The sequence below is a fragment of the Copidosoma floridanum genome, unplaced genomic scaffold (assembly GCF_036245765.1).
Source record: "Copidosoma floridanum isolate Cflo_tuat_1 unplaced genomic scaffold, Cflo_Japanese_pri ptg000021l, whole genome shotgun sequence".
NCBI lineage: Eukaryota > Metazoa > Arthropoda > Insecta > Hymenoptera > Encyrtidae > Copidosoma > Copidosoma floridanum.
The window spans coordinates 26,082,337-26,098,300 of NW_028321898.1; the positions used below are offsets into that span (position 1 = coordinate 26,082,337).

Genomic DNA, 15,964 nt, shown 5'->3' on the forward strand with positions numbered 1-15,964 from the left:
AATAATTATTTCAGCGCTGCTGCAGTGGCTCTGCCTTCTTTCTCGGGGAGGGGATGAGTTCTCATTATTACACGCTTCACGACACAATGGCCCTAAACAATGATTGCTGCCTTGACGCACGTCGAATTTTTACGAGGAATATTATCAAGTAGTACTTGTAGATAAAACTGTTTATTTATTTTGATAGGGAAACACGAATATGATGACAATTTGGTCGTTTACATGGAGGAAATGATTAGCGATAAAAAAAAAAAAAAATTTGTTAATAGAAAATGAACAGGAGGCAAACCACTTTTTGTACGAATAACAAAGGCAACAGCCAATTTGACCCCAGACCACTTTCGCCTCTATATAATTTACTCTCTGCTCTCGAATGCGGCGCGCGTTCGTGGCCCTATGCGAACTATACTTACCAGCGGTACAAAAGCTCTCGAGTGCGCAAGAAGTTCTTCTCTTTTCTTAGCTCTCTCTCTCGCGTCGATTCGAAGAATTCGGTCGGTCGAGGATTGAGAGCAGCAGCTCGAAAGCGAATTTTCAACAAGAGCAGAAAAATAGTACATACACAATATCCTCGGAGTTACGATTTTTACCCTACCCGTGCTGACTGCGTATATTTTACTTGCGTTTCTTTTCGTTTTTTAACTTAAAAAAAAAAAAAAAAAAAAAAAAGAAGAAGAGCATTCGCTATTTTAGCTCGATTTGATTGTTGATTCGTTGAAAAATATCCTGCGTGTAGTCTGAGTGGTGTGCTTTTTAAAATATATTTTTTTATAATTAATAGCGTTTATTTGATATTTCAATAATTTATCAGAATTCGGTTTAAGAAGCACTTAAGATAATTATTTAATACTAAAAAAAATTATGTGTACCAACAGATATGTATGTAGAACATCAGAATGATTTATTGTCCATATTCATATGTAATTATTTGGGTTTTTCTAAATTTTTACAAGTTATTTAAAGGTCCATGACTGATTGTTAAGTTATTTTTATTATATCGATATTTCACTCTTCAAATGTTACAATTCTCGCAAGAAAAACATTAAGTCTATTGTTTAAAAATATTCTTAATTTTCCAAATTTGCATTCTAAACGAATTCCATATTTTACTTGAGTGACAAAGATAATTCTCAAAAGCATAATAGGTTGATCAGCAAAAATTAAAAAAAATAAAATATTACCAACAATTAATTGTCTCATGTAGGTTGTTGCTTTCAAAATTAAATATTTTTTTTATTGAAGCATAGTTATTTGAGAGATTCACGTAAGTTTTCAGATAAATTAATAATTATTTATGAAAATTTTACATCTACACGACTGAATATAGTTTTTTTTTTTTTTAATTACACTTGATCATTATTTATTGTAAGACCATGTAAAGTATTTAACGTTCCAAGTAATGAAAAAAAAAATTTGTACAATTTTTCAATAATATTATTGAACCTATAAAACATCAGAACAAATTTAATACGGGTGCTCACGCATGCATTTCCCAGTACAATTATAAAACTAAAAAAAAACAAATTTGTACAAAAAATACTGTTCTTCGAGAAAGCAAAAAAAAAAAAAAAAAAAAAACACCTGTGTTAGCTTTGCAAACGCAGAAGATGGAAAAACCCCGAGAGCACACGCAAACAGCCCCGCGTTCGGCGGGAGGCTGGGCTAATATCGATCCTGCGGGCGCAGATATTACCTGTCTTCTTGTTTCTCTCTCTCGTTCAGCCGCCCTCCCGCCCAGACGTTCCTCCTTTATTCTTTCCTCACCCCTCCCCCCGCCCTTTTCTTATTCACTGCTATCATACCGTACAGATCCCTCATCTCGCCCCACCGAAAAAACCACACTCTGCAGAGTACTTGTTCCCCCTCCCTCCCTCTCTTTTAATTTATTGCTCTTGACTCGTTTTTTTTCTTTTTACCATCCCTCTTTCGAGGGCTTTTCTCGGCGCAGTCTTTCCTCCCTGGCGTTCCCGTTTGTCAAGCTTTTAAGCAAATTAACTTTAAACAAAGATTATTGCTGTCGAAGCAGTGAGAGACTGTGAATGGACACGAAAACCTTTGGCCATTAGAAATGATAACTACGGAAGCGTAGGAAAAAAGCTCATGGGTAATCATGGGCTTTTATGTTTGTCCTTTTTTTATTTTTTTTTTTTTTTTCATTGGAAAAAAAAAAAATTAATAAATTTGTCTCGCGACTTGACAATGACACCTAGTACAGGAAGACTAATTTAAAAAAAATAATAATAATAAAACAAAATAAATAATCTACTCTTTAGTCTTTACAAAAGACTTTAAACTACGACGTGCTAACGTGTAAACATTGAGACAACAGTTAAATACATATTGAAAAATCTCGTCAAAGTACTCACGTCATAGTGATAAAATAAATATGCCACAAAATTCACTAGCCATTGCGTGCAAACAAATAAACGTTAAAAATCGCATAGCGTCAATATCTAGAATTCAAAGAACGAAGGATAATAAATGATGGATGTAATAAATTTTTTTTTCGTAGAGACTAATTGTTCGCCTATAATTCATATAGATATTTGAAAGAAAAAAAAACTCTGTATTGTATGTATGTAAAACATGGTATACAACATGGTTTAATGGTATAAAATATTCCTATTTTGGGTAATAATTATTAAATAATTATTAGGAGTACGAGCATTCCTGAAATTAATATTCACGTATTTTCATGTTTCCCCACTACACTAATTTCGGAAAGGCGAGAAAAAATTTGCCAAGACGATATGCCTCTGATTTATTTTCGATTTTAATTTATTATTCTGCTTTTTTTCATCCGTTCAAGAGTCTCTTTCCATGTATCTACGAAGCGGAAGGAAATCCACTCAAACTGTCATTTGTATTCTCATTATTACTGTTGTTGTTATTGCTGTTATTATGGTATAGGTATATCAACTCGTTTTGAATTGAATGTTATGATGTTGTATAGGTACAACTAGGGTAATACTTTAAAAAATCTCGGGATGAACGAACATTCTGATGAAAGATTTTTTTCTGAGCCATAAGATGTATTATTTATGTAAATAATAATAGTAATAATTTTAAGATGCTTAAACTTACAAATGCATATAATAAAATTACACTTTTGTTCCTATACAAATATTTACGTATAAAATACATTAAGGACTGTTGAAGTTGTCTAATAATTTTTAATTATATTGTATATCCTTACATCTTGAAAATATGTTGAACCATCAATAATATGCATTTTATGTTATCATTAGAAATGAATAAAATAAAAAAATAAAAATATATCGTGCATGTAACTAACATGATATATGTGTAACGATGAAAGAATAATTTATTGGAGAACTTTTAAGTGTAGGTTATTATTTGTATGTAAATATTCATTCAAATGTTTATGCATGTATATCATATGTTGGTTATACGAGACAAGTGTATTATGTATAATTATCATTTACTCTGTACATTAAATGCATAACCAATACGAAATTGTATATGAAAAAAAATATCTATCTATGTATATTTCTCGCAAATTTAAACGAATTTATTTATTAAAAGTAATTATATATAAGACTTAGGTATATGATGATCATGTGAAAGAAAAATTAAAAAATTACGTACATATGAATACATGTATACTCCACAATTAAATGTAGCTTTAGATTTAAGAAAATCATAGAATTAATCGCAAGCTTACGGCATCATTATAAATAACATGTATAAATAACAAACACATTTACGCATAGCATTGTAGTATATACGTATATATATATATATATATATATATATATATATATAAAAGATGCATTTTTTACAATCATTAAGTTTTATTTGATTAAATAATTTTCAAAAAAATATGTCAATAAACTCTTTTTACGTATCAAAAACGCTACGTAATATTTATGCATAAATAACGTGGATAAATACCTTATGTATTCGTGTTACGCTCAGACAAAAAAAAAATACGCGTGAGCTGGGAGGTATCTAATATCTTACAAAAAAAAAGTTTAAAAAATTTTTAAAAATAAAAAAAAATTTAAAAAAATTAAATTGCGTATAAAAAGTACGTTGTACGTACAAGTACGCACGAAAATCATTAAAAGAATAAACAAAAATATCTGTTTTTTTCTATAAATAAAATAAAACTTATAGTGTTAAAAAAAGTATATATATGCAAGTATAGTAGAGGTGAGATCTCGAACGTCTTTTTACGTTTAATAAAGAAATATCGACATTTTTTCGATTCATAATACATTCGCCGGGACTCGTCGCTATACTGCAGAGCTTCCCGGACCAATGGTGAAAAGTAGCCCGCAGGCCTAAACGAAAAATTTATTATAACTCTTTCAATATTGAGAAAAAAAATTTTTATTATTATTAATTATTATTCTTAGCTGTGTATACGCATATATATAGTTAAAGAAGAAATTATGTGAGAGGCAGTTGATGAAAATTAATACATGTACCTACCGATGTTGTAATAAGAAAGCAAGACAAAAAACTACATTTTATTACGATTCGTTCTTCTCCTTTGTTTGTTAGATACGCGGTCCTGGTAAACTTTTGGGCCATAAGAAAAAAGAAAAAAAAAAAAAAACAGCCGAATGGCACTAAAGGATGTAACCAATAAAAATGAACGAAAAGCACGCCTTCTTTCTGCTGATATTATTGCGTGTTGATAAACGAAGAATACAACGTTTTAAGCACACAGTGTGTCAAATGCATGATCGTACTCTAAGAAGCAAAGAGAAAAATGGAAATAAAAGGACTTGCCAAATTTTTCGTCATTTTCCTTTTATCGAAAAATTCAATTTTTTCGTAATTTATGATAACGATAAAATCGAAGTAAATAATGCTGAGTAGCTAAAAAATAGTGTAGTTGACAAAATTATGCGCATGACAAAAAAAAATTTTTTTTTAATAAGAGGAGTCTGGTTTTTAAATAAGCGAAATCATTACTACAAAAATATTACGCTTGCAAAATATTCTCTGTTAAAAAAATGAAAATAACGACGGCGTGCTTTTCTTTTCCATCTGACTTTTTTCAAATAACAAAAAAAAAAAAAAAAAATTCTGATTAAAATTTATCATACAGACATAATATAATGATGAATAGACACTCACATTATTGTACGCCTAAAAAAAAGAAGATGATGAAATTTATCAAGTGACATGTAAGAACATGAAATAAATAAAAAAACTCTAGCGACTCTAGTTGTTTTTTTTATTTTTTTAACGAAGCTTTTTGTTACACTAAAGAGATCTTAAAAATAAACGAAATAATGCTATTATAAACAATAACAAAAATAACAATTATCTTAATATTAATCGACGAGTACTCGTATAATTGTAAAAACAATGGAAGGGGATAAGTGTAAAATGTACGCGAAATATAAAAATTATATAGCGCATGAGAAAATAAGAAACACTTTTGTGATGTAACGACACATGTTGTGTGCAAAAAAATATGCTGATGGACCGAACGTAATACATAATTCACGTATAGTTCATAAGTTTAATGCTTTTTCTCACGAAAAAAAAAGTATATAAATATATAGCAAAAAAATTAAACACTAATCGAAAAAGAAGCGACGAAGGGGAAAATGTATGTACGAAAGCTGAAAGCTAGAAAAGTCCTAAACTGTCTTGGAAGTGTTATTATATACTTGGGATGGATGATATCTTTTTTTTGTTATTTGAAATGAGTTACATGAAAAAAAGTAAATAAATAAATTAACAAAAAATAATAATAAAAAAACAATCAACTAAAAGAACAACAGAAGAGGGTCTTGAAGAGCGTATTTGCAAATGATAAAAATAAAAGAAAATCAATCAAATTTTCTTTCAAAAAACATCAATAGAACATTATACTAAACTGTATATGGTGAAAACAAAAAAAAAAAATTTGCTTGTATATAATATATCGTAATAAAAATGATGTACCAATTAAACATCAATTTTTTTTATCCTATGATTGCACTCTTTTAGATTAATTACCTTTCAGGTTCTCTGAGTTAAAAAAAGAGGTAATCATTGAAAGTTTTATTTTATTTTTTACATTATTAAATTGACAACGAAAGTACAAAAATTATATCAATAAACAAGTACAAATGCTTTGCAGGAACCCAATGTTGAAAAATACATCAATTCATTATGTCTAATTGACTAAATATAAGAACTATGTAAGAAATTTTATATGCAAAATTTTTTAATATCATAAATTTTCTCAGTCGATTCGATTCAGATATTATCACAATGTATACAGATTAGTTAGATCCAGACTAAGTTAAATCCATTACTACGATCGATTGGTGGACAATGCAATCAGTACAGTGTTGTAAGTGTACATGAGTAAAGCATAATGAGCGCTGTACACTTACATGACAAGCGTATGCCATACGTGAATCATTTTCCGCTCACCAAAGTAGCAAAATATGAACTATAAATTTTTATAATAAGACAATAAAGTCTATTGCACGTTTTTCATGGTCCAATGAATAGAGATCAAATTTGGTTTGGCCATTTGAATGTTGCTTATTACGTTTTAAATGCTCCAGCTTGTGCGGCTTTGATGATGAAAGTTTTGATAGTCGCCTCATCCAGCTTAGCAAAATTTGGCGTCTGAATGACATCAGTCATGTGATTCAACGCAAACTTGAAACAAAAATCCTCCAATTCCTGTAAACAATTAAACTTTAATATAACTCAAACGTTATCTGACACTCGACTATTCATTACGACTTACTTTGGCGTCGTATTCGATTGCAGTGCTGTACAAAAATGCAACATTTGAAATAGTAATTCCCTGCTTGATCATCTGAACACAACGTCGTTTCAGCTGCATTTCAAAGTAGACGTTTGCCAAGACCAGCAGTTCTAAAAAAATTCTCACAATCCTTAGAATATGATGTCGAAATTGTTCTAACTACATGTTCAAGGTATTACCCAAAGCATTCTCTGCTGGTAAATCCACTTCATCTGTATATAAGTACCTTAAAAATGATTTATATACATCGTACGAAAACTGATTGTGTTCAATAACGCTGAAAAATAAATCATTATAAAGAAAATAGTAGATGTCAAAAATATTATAAAAATATCATCATACTCTTGATTGTTTTCTGCCCAATGCTCCTGAAACATTGATTTGAAATACTGACACCGTATTTTTAATACAGCTTTGTGTACATAAATCGGTTTACTCTGAACTTGTATCGTTAAATCGCTCGTAGCCTAATGGGAAAAAATATCCATTATTGATTATTAGCTCAATTTCACAAGCGCACAAGACATGATTCATACGTACCGGATCGTCGAAAGCATTGCGCAAACATTCAATAATACCAATCTCTTCTTCAGCTTGCAAAACAAGAGGCTCATGCATGACACTCGGTGTCGCGTAACAGGCAAGAGCATCGTGTATATGCGGCAGAGGTGTAGCCATTGGTGTTGTTACGCTTTGTCCTCGACACTGGCCCCACATGAAGATCTTACCACCCTGGCCCATTGCCACACTTATGTGATTGTAGTGTGACGTTGCTATGTTGGAGATCCGGCCCATCTCCGGCATGTGTAACTGTTTTTATTTAACTATTAGAATTTCGTTGTATACAAGGTTTGAACATTTGTTGAACTGAATTCTCACCTTCACTGGTGTGCAAGCGTTAGCCTTGTTTCCTAAACCTAACTGCCCAAAACCATTACCTCCCCAAACATAGAGGACACCATCGTCGCTTAACGCCAAGGTGTGTGCATATCCACAAGCAATTTTTTCTATGTAAATTTCAATAATTAATTCTGGTAAGAAATAAATATTACGAAGTTAATACAATCATAACGGCACCATACCAATTACAATCCCATTCAAGCCAGTAACTTTGCAGGGACTGAGCTGATTCACGTAATTTCCAATTCCCAATTGGCCGACTCCATTGTAACCCCAGCCATAAACTTCTCCAATATCCGTCAGAGCCATGGTTGATGTCTGTCCACAAGTGATTGATGTGACGACTTTGCCAGTCAAAGATGAATTGACTTTGCGCGGCGCAGCCTGATTCGAACTTATACCCGTACTTACTTGTCCACAGTTGTTTTGTCCCCATGAGTATACCTTGAAATAACAAAGAAATGAATTAAAATTTATTCAATTCACAGTTTAGCCAGACTATATTTTTCAGATTCGTTGAAGAAAGTTATTTTTACTAACTTCACCGTCTTCTGTGAGGGCAACTGAATGATGACTTCCACATGCTATAGAAGTCACGACTTTTTCACTCAAATTGAGACAAAGAGCTGGCGTCAGTCCTTGATTCGTGGAGCCGTTTCCTAACTCACAATATCCATTGTGACCCCAGGAATATATCTATACAAAAGTTGAATTTTTAAAAATCAACAAATTATTACATTTAAACTTTAAACTTTTATAAATTAATACAAGGTGAAAAGGAAAAGAGAGAAAATTGTTTTCAAAATTAATTAAATCCATTTGAATAAACAATAAATAAATAAAAAGAAAAATCAATATTGATCAAAGTTGCTCCTCATAACAATGCATTCTATTTCCAGTACCTCTCCTTTATTTGTAAGAGCAAGAACATGTGGCCCGCTGCCGTATGCGAACGTCTTGACTCCTTTGCCGCAGAGAGCTTCAACTTTTTTTGGGTGCAACGTGCTGTGCGAGTCTCCAGTGCCAAGGCAGCCAGCTGTATTGCTTCCAAGAGCATAAACATCACCATCCTTTGTTACAAGTAATGCTTCATTTCCCAAGTTACCTGATTTGAAAAAAAAAAAAAATTAAAATAGCATTTATGAAGAAAATGTAAAAAATGTTTCATTCATATAGATTTATGTTTTCAAAGAAAAATGTAATATTGATAATAAAAAAACACTTCACTAAAAACAACGGTACAATGACTTGTGTATTGACTCTACAATTAGCAGATTATTTTTATCTCCAAGCAGTTAATGAAAACAAACTCATACTATGAACTCTATAAATATGTTGAACAAAGGAAAAAAAGTGTAAGACTATTTACTTTTGGATGACAAAAAAATGACGATTAAAAAAATAATATTAATAGAAATTTCAAAACAAGCAACTATTTTGTAAGGTATTTAATTAATGAGTTTCCGATATAAAATGAACTATGTGTTATTAACTGGATGGAGTTAGTTACATAAATAAAGAAAGTTAAAAATGTTGTAATCTGTTATTCAAGAAGCATTACATAAATAAAAATAAAGGAACGTTTGAATTTTCATACTTGTAAAAGTCAATAGTCAATGAGTACTACAACAAAACGTACAAAATCAAGAGGTACTAGCCGTTCAACCTACAACAAACTTTCCAGATTAACTATAAAAAGTCTTGTTTAAATTAATACATTGGTACACTGTAAAATAGCAGGAAGAGAATGTAGTAAAAAGAACTGTACAACAACTGTACATACATCCATGCATAACTGCGTACACGCATTCACCTCATCTTACATCATTACAGTACTTTCTCCAATTACCCGTTCCAACGCGATAACAAAAAAAGAAAAACAAGTGCGGGACAAGCATCCTACTCACCATAAACAACAGCCATTTGAATTTTAGCAATAAATTTCGGCTCTAGGAGGCTGAAGATTGGCCAATTTTTCAAATCCACCCGCGACATGGTGACAGTAGCAGCAGCAACAACACTCGGCTCAGGCTCTTGGGAGTGTTCTGTCTCCTCGATGACGTTCTGCGCCACTGCAACAACCAACTCTTCTTCCATACTATACGAATATGACTTTCAGGGGAACGTCATCAGCATCGACTGCTGCTCAGCTGCTGATCGCAGTAGTGAGCGCAAGAGTATACACAACGGAGTACGGAGTGCCGTTGCCTCCGAGCCCCGAGCACGGCTGCCGTTTCGTACTATCCCCCGTCCTCGCCCTGGCTCCCATCCCCAAAAAGTTGATTTACCGACTTTTTGTCAGTAACTGTAAAATTCAATATATAATTTCTTTTCAATTATTTCCCAAATTCAATACACGCAACGACATACGTAAGGTGAGGATCGAGGAACTCCAATTGGTATGCTCGCAAATAAAAAATGATCTAGCGGTATTTTATGTCGGAATAATTATACTATCAATAATTAATTAAGAATTATCATATACTATTTATTCGTTTCACCCACTCGAGTTAAAATATATCTACAGATATATAAAAGTTACATAAATAAAACGGTCGATTTAAAATCAGGGCTCATTCCAAACTAAATAAAGTACCATATTTCTTTTGAAAGAAATTCACTAGGCAAAGTAACTAGGTGTCCGAAGCAGAGAGGGTCCGGCTCCGGTAGACCATATTATACGCTCACTTTCTAGAAATTCACTCGTGCCCGTTGGTATACTATATAGCGGAGGGTTTATTGGAGCGCCTCCGGAAGACCCTACGCTCACTTCATTTAAATTCACTAGTCCCCCTGTAGCGGAGGATCTATTAGATCGGCTCCGGTAGACCCGCTACTAGCTAGTCTCCGAAGCAGAAGGTTTATTGGATCGGCTCCGTTAGACACTACGATCACGTCCTTTATATTCACTAATGTCCACAGCGGAGGGTCTATTTCACCCACTAGTCCCCGAAGCCGAGGGTCTTTTGGATCGGCTCCGGTAGACCCTCTGCTCACTTTCTATAAATTCACTCAAGTCCGCAGCGGAGGGTCTATTGGAGCGGCTCCGGTAGACCCTACACGCTCAACTCCTAGAAATTTACTAGGAACAATTATTTTTAGTGTATCAGCGCCATCTAGTGTTGCGGATTTTGCGGGTTGACTCAAACTATTTTCTAGGGGAACCGTCTTGAAAAAGTCCCTAGATTCTAGGGGATTACGGCAGAAGTAAATCCCTAGATATATATAGATATACTATAGTAAGTCGAAAATCGCAGACGTAAAGGGTCCATTTGCGTGCTTCGAAATACGCAATACGGCTCGAGATTGATGGTCACATGCATAATAAAAATACTAAAATTTGCCATAAGTGTAACAATTGTCACCCACGCATGCCTCGCTTTGGTTATATTGCGTATATCGAAAGCACGCAAATAGACCCCATCAGTGGCCTCGTCGTCGGTAAAGCGTCGGTCAACTGTCGATACAGCAGGGCCGATATTATCGTTGATGTACCGACGGTTGGCTGACTTGGTCGAACTGCAGGTCTCCCTTTTATCTTGTGTCAACTGTCGGCACAGCAGGATTTTCAACGCTAGATGGCGCTACACCCAAATGCAATTTCGATCGATCGACGACCGACGAGCTTCTTCGGGGGTCTATTCGCGTGCTTCGATATACGCAATATAACCAAAGCGTGACATGCGTGGGTGACAATTGTTACATTTTTGGCAAATTTTAGTATTTTTATTATGCATGTGACCATCAATTGATTTGAAAAAATGTAAAAAAAATTTGCCAAAAATGTAACAATTGTCACCCACGCATGTCACGCTTTGGTTATATTGCGAATAGACCCCCAAAGCTCGTCGGTCGTCGATCGAAATTGCATTTGGGTGTAGCGCCATCTAGCGTTGAAAATCCTGCTGTACCGACAGTCGACACAAGACAAGAGAGAAATCTGCACTTCGACCGAGTTAGCCAACCGTCGGTACATCAACGATAATATCGGCCCTGCTGTATCGACAGCTGACTGACGCACTTTACCGACGCTACCGACGACGAGGTTTACTGATGGGGTCTATTTGCGTGCAATATATATAATAACGAAAACGCGAGGCATGCGTGGGTGACAATTATTACATTTTTGGTAAATTTAAGTATTTTTAGTATGCATGTGACCATCAATAGTTATGTATAGTAATCACTACGAAGTATTAGTTCCATACGGTCGATTTTATTAAACCATGTAAGTAGAATATTTAATATTCGCGAATAGCCATTTATTTAATTATAAACCAGCCGCAACTCATGACGTAGCTATAAAATAAAAAAGTAACGATACGTGTGTTTTTGGCGGCAAGTTAACAAGCTATCTTTTACTCAAAAATTTATCTTCAAAAGTATAAATAGATAGGTGGTCAATTTTTTGATAAAAAAAAAATTGTTAACTTGCCGCCAAAAACACATTTACAATTATTTTTTTATTTCATAGCTACAAGATGAGTTGCGGCTGGTTTACAATTGACTAAAAGGCTCTACGCGCTAACGCTCTGGTTCAAAAGTTTAGGGCCACTTTTTAGTTCAGAAATCCGCAACGCTAGATGGCGCTGATCCAAATAATTATTACAATTTACAGTAGAGCTATGTAATTATAATTATAAACCAGCCGCAACTAATATTGTGTATACAAATAAAAAAGTTAACATTGTTTGTGCTGTTTGCGGCAAGCTTACAAATTATCTTTCACCTAAAAATTGACCTCCAAAAGTATAGATATTCTACTTATATGGTTTAATAAAATCGACTATATAGCACTAAAATACTTAGCAGTGATTACTATAATTACTACACATAGCTTCACGTACCTATATCTTACACCATGCTCTCTTTACTAGAATGACAAAATCAGAGGCAAGCAGCATTTGCGGAATACATACATAAATATATGTATAGTGATTTACTTCTGCCAGAAATCCCTAGATTCTAGGGACTTTTTCAAGACGGTTCCCCTAGAAAATAGTTTGCGTCAGCCCGCAAAATCCGCAACGCTAGATGGCGCTGACGCACCATACACGCGCGTTCGGCGTTTACGAATACCAAAAAATCTCGCGATATTGACAACAATAGAGTCGTAAAATAACAAGACGTTTTAATTAGTATGATGTTGCTTTGGGGTTAAAACACTGTGCAATTATTTAATTCGTGATAAAATATTACTTCAAGTCTTACAAAAATCATCAAATAAGCTAAAAGGCTCACAAAGCTATCCAACTTCTTCCAGCATATTTCGAAGCACTGCGCGCGAAAATTGTGACGTGAGTTGTGATACGGGTTGGAAAAATAACATCTCAGTTGTTCAACTCAACCATCTCTCATAGCACTGGCTCGTCCAAGTCTTTCCCGCTTGAAATTACCGTCCATCGCCAACAATTCGCGCCTGATGAGTTGTTTTTCTTTTGAACTTCCGTCGCGTACTTACCGTGCGTACTCAAATGCTTTCATAAAAGTACTCTCAAAGTCGAGGATTCTGTATAGACTCCAAAGGGAGGACGATACCTGCGAGGTTAATTTCGAGGGATAGTGTTGGTTTTCCAAGACGAGGATGAACATCTTGAAGCTGATCACTACCCGCGAACAGGGGTTCAGTAAGTGTTACACCATCCCCGGGCATCCGGCATTTTATCCATTCCTACGGTTCTGTTGACAATCTTTGTTGTCCTTTTGCAGAACATTTTATGGGCAGTGACATTTCCCTGCTGCGTCTCAAGTGTTACCAGGAGGACGTGTTCGAAGGTGTCGCGGGAAACGTCACTGGAGCAGACATCAATCCAAGGCCGCCAGTACTTGCCTGCAGCTTCTCATCTGCTCCAGGTTACGAGCAAGTCATTGCCTTTGCTAATGAGGATGGCAGAGTGGCGCTCCAGGATACAGATGCGAAGCCCGATAACCAGGGTCCGCTAGAAGGCACACAGGTTTGTTATTGACTCACCTTACTCAATGTGACCTGGAATGTGTTGTGCAATCATATTTTTGAAAAATTTGCTGTGTCTCATTATTCAGAGAAAATTTTTTAAAGTAACATTAAAGAATTTCAAACTAATGCGAAACAATTGATTTCTTTTGTAGACACACAAAAATGCTGTCTTCGACATGGCTTGGATGCCTAAAGAGTTAAAATTAATCACTGCATCTGGAGATCGCACTGCCAGTCTTTGGGATGTTTCTCAGTCCCCTGATTTTACGGAAATCCAATCTTTCCAAGGCCATACCCACACTATTAAAAGTGCTGTTTTTAGGCATGAAGATAAAGGTGTGGATTTTATTCAATTATTTTATTTTTTACTTTTTTTTGTAACATTTACTGTTTTTTTTACATCCTTGTTAAATAACAATCTTATTTTCCAGCTGTGTTTGCGACTGGAGCGCGAGATGGGGCTATTATGATCTGGGATATAAGAGCCAGTCACAGTGGGCTGCCAAAGCCTGATAATATGATTTTTAATGCACACAAAGTGAGAATTTCATCGAAAAATTCAAAACACTCCTCGACTAAAAAATCTGAGGGATACTCTGTAACACATAGTGTTACATCTCTTGTTTTCCAAGATGATTATAACTTGTTATCTTGTTCCGCTGGCGATGGGTACGTCCAATGACATTGATAAGTTTTCAATTTAACACTAATTATAAATTGAAAGAGAACAAATATTTGAATTTTCCAGTTTTATCAAGGTGTGGGACATGAGGAAAAATTACACTGTACATAAAAAGAAATCTGTAGCCAAGCATGTGCTAAAGTATGGTGGCAAAAGTAGCACCTACAATGGTTTTACGTCACTTCTGATAGATCCATTTAGGATCTCACTGTATGCAAGTTGTGTGGATGGAAGAATTTACTCATACAATTTATCTTCTTACAATCCAAATCCAGGTAAATTTCTCATCTCATTTATGCATTAGGATACCCAAGTTAAAGTGCACATTTTTATTTTTTCGATTAGTTGCAGAGTATTATGGCCATTTGGAATCTGGAAAGGTTTTATCGTTCTTTGTAAAAGCGTGCTTGAGTCCTAATGGAGAGTTTTTAACAAGTGGATCAAATGACGAGACAGCATACATTTGGCGAACCAGGAATCCAGGACTACCGTTCATAAAATTGTGTGGACATAGAGATGATGTGACTTCCACGGCGTGGTGCAGTGTTGGTGATACTAAGGTGTGTTGATTAGGTTCCTCTTATCCTTTAATTTGGTTTTAACAAAAATTAAGTATAATCCTCTTCTTTACAGATCGTGACTTGTTCCGAAGATTGTTACCATAGAATATGGAGAGTGAGGCCCGATGTTGACGACACGGACCAACACACAATATTTGGAAGTGCAGAACGATACCAAATCACAACGCCACGTGTAGCTTCTTCGCCAGGTGAGTTATTAAAATAATCCAATTTTTAATGTAAAAATGAAGATTGCGTCATGAATATAAACCTTCATCGTTTTGTCCGTCAGTTAAATCAGCTGCTATTGGAACCCACTCGATCGTCAGTACACCAGACTCTATCGCCAGCACAATCCGCTCATTAATTCACACGCCGCAGTCGTGTACCTCATCCTTGTACAGCGATGCCAGTTCATCTGGAAAACCTACCCTGTCCCCCATCACGGAAAGTAATGAAGTATCACCGCGGCGGTCCGCAGGTGCGGCTCGCAAACTCCATTTTAGTCCAAGCAGCAATCAAGTTAGAAAAGAAGAGCAACAGCTCAGAAGCCCTGTCAAAATACATAGTGCGTCTGTTACCACGATATCCTCCCCAACAACAGGTTTGCCGAACTTTGTTATTGACGGGACGGCACCTCACTTGTCGAACTCGCCTTTGAAATCTAAGGAGAATCTCGACTGGTTGACTAAAATACGCAAGCGAAAGCGCGCTGAAGCTGATAAGGATACGCCAGAAACACAACTCAAGAAGACTCCAAGAACAGTGACAGCTAAAACGCCAACTTCAAAAATGTCGCTAGCCAAAACACCGTCGTCACGAGGTAAATCGTCAAAAAGGTCTGCGAGTGATCAAAAAAAGACGCCTAAGAGCCAAAGGTGCCTTATGCCTGCCATAACGAATTTTTGTACTAATTTAGAAAGAGAAATGTAAGTTGGTTATTTATTAAGGAATATATTTTAAATCATAAACGACTATTATATTTTTAACGAAAATTTACAAAAGCAGATGTAGCACGCTAGATTGTTAAGTATTATTTCTATATATATATTTATATGTATATACATATAAATATTTTGTTTTGTTTTCATAGTTGTACAAAACGTTGTTCA

At 34.8% G+C, this 15,964-nt stretch overlaps 2 protein-coding genes across 2 annotated transcripts; one reads left to right on the forward strand and one right to left on the reverse strand.

Annotated features, from left to right (window-relative positions):
• Positions 1 to 5,897: 5,897 nt before the first annotated feature.
• LOC106639148 (RCC1 and BTB domain-containing protein 1-like) lies at positions 5,898 to 10,240 on the reverse strand. Its single transcript, XM_014352608.2, has 10 exons — positions 9,562 to 10,240; positions 8,557 to 8,759; positions 8,195 to 8,350; positions 7,837 to 8,098; positions 7,634 to 7,761; positions 7,295 to 7,564; positions 7,097 to 7,221; positions 6,934 to 7,031; positions 6,734 to 6,864; positions 5,898 to 6,666 (listed from the first exon to the last, which is right to left on the reverse strand). The coding sequence occupies exons 1-10, from the start codon at positions 9,749 to 9,751 to the stop codon at positions 6,526 to 6,528; spliced, it is 1,704 nt and encodes a 567-aa protein (XP_014208094.1). The 5' UTR covers positions 9,752 to 10,240; the 3' UTR covers positions 5,898 to 6,525.
• A 2,548-nt stretch (positions 10,241 to 12,788) lies between these two features.
• l(2)dtl (WD40 domain-containing protein denticleless) lies at positions 12,789 to 15,903 on the forward strand. Its single transcript, XM_014352618.3, has 8 exons — positions 12,789 to 13,281; positions 13,364 to 13,608; positions 13,763 to 13,946; positions 14,042 to 14,279; positions 14,359 to 14,567; positions 14,638 to 14,852; positions 14,926 to 15,061; positions 15,145 to 15,903. The coding sequence occupies exons 1-8, from the start codon at positions 13,239 to 13,241 to the stop codon at positions 15,783 to 15,785; spliced, it is 1,911 nt and encodes a 636-aa protein (XP_014208104.2). The 5' UTR covers positions 12,789 to 13,238; the 3' UTR covers positions 15,786 to 15,903.
• Positions 15,904 to 15,964: the final 61 nt, after the last annotated feature.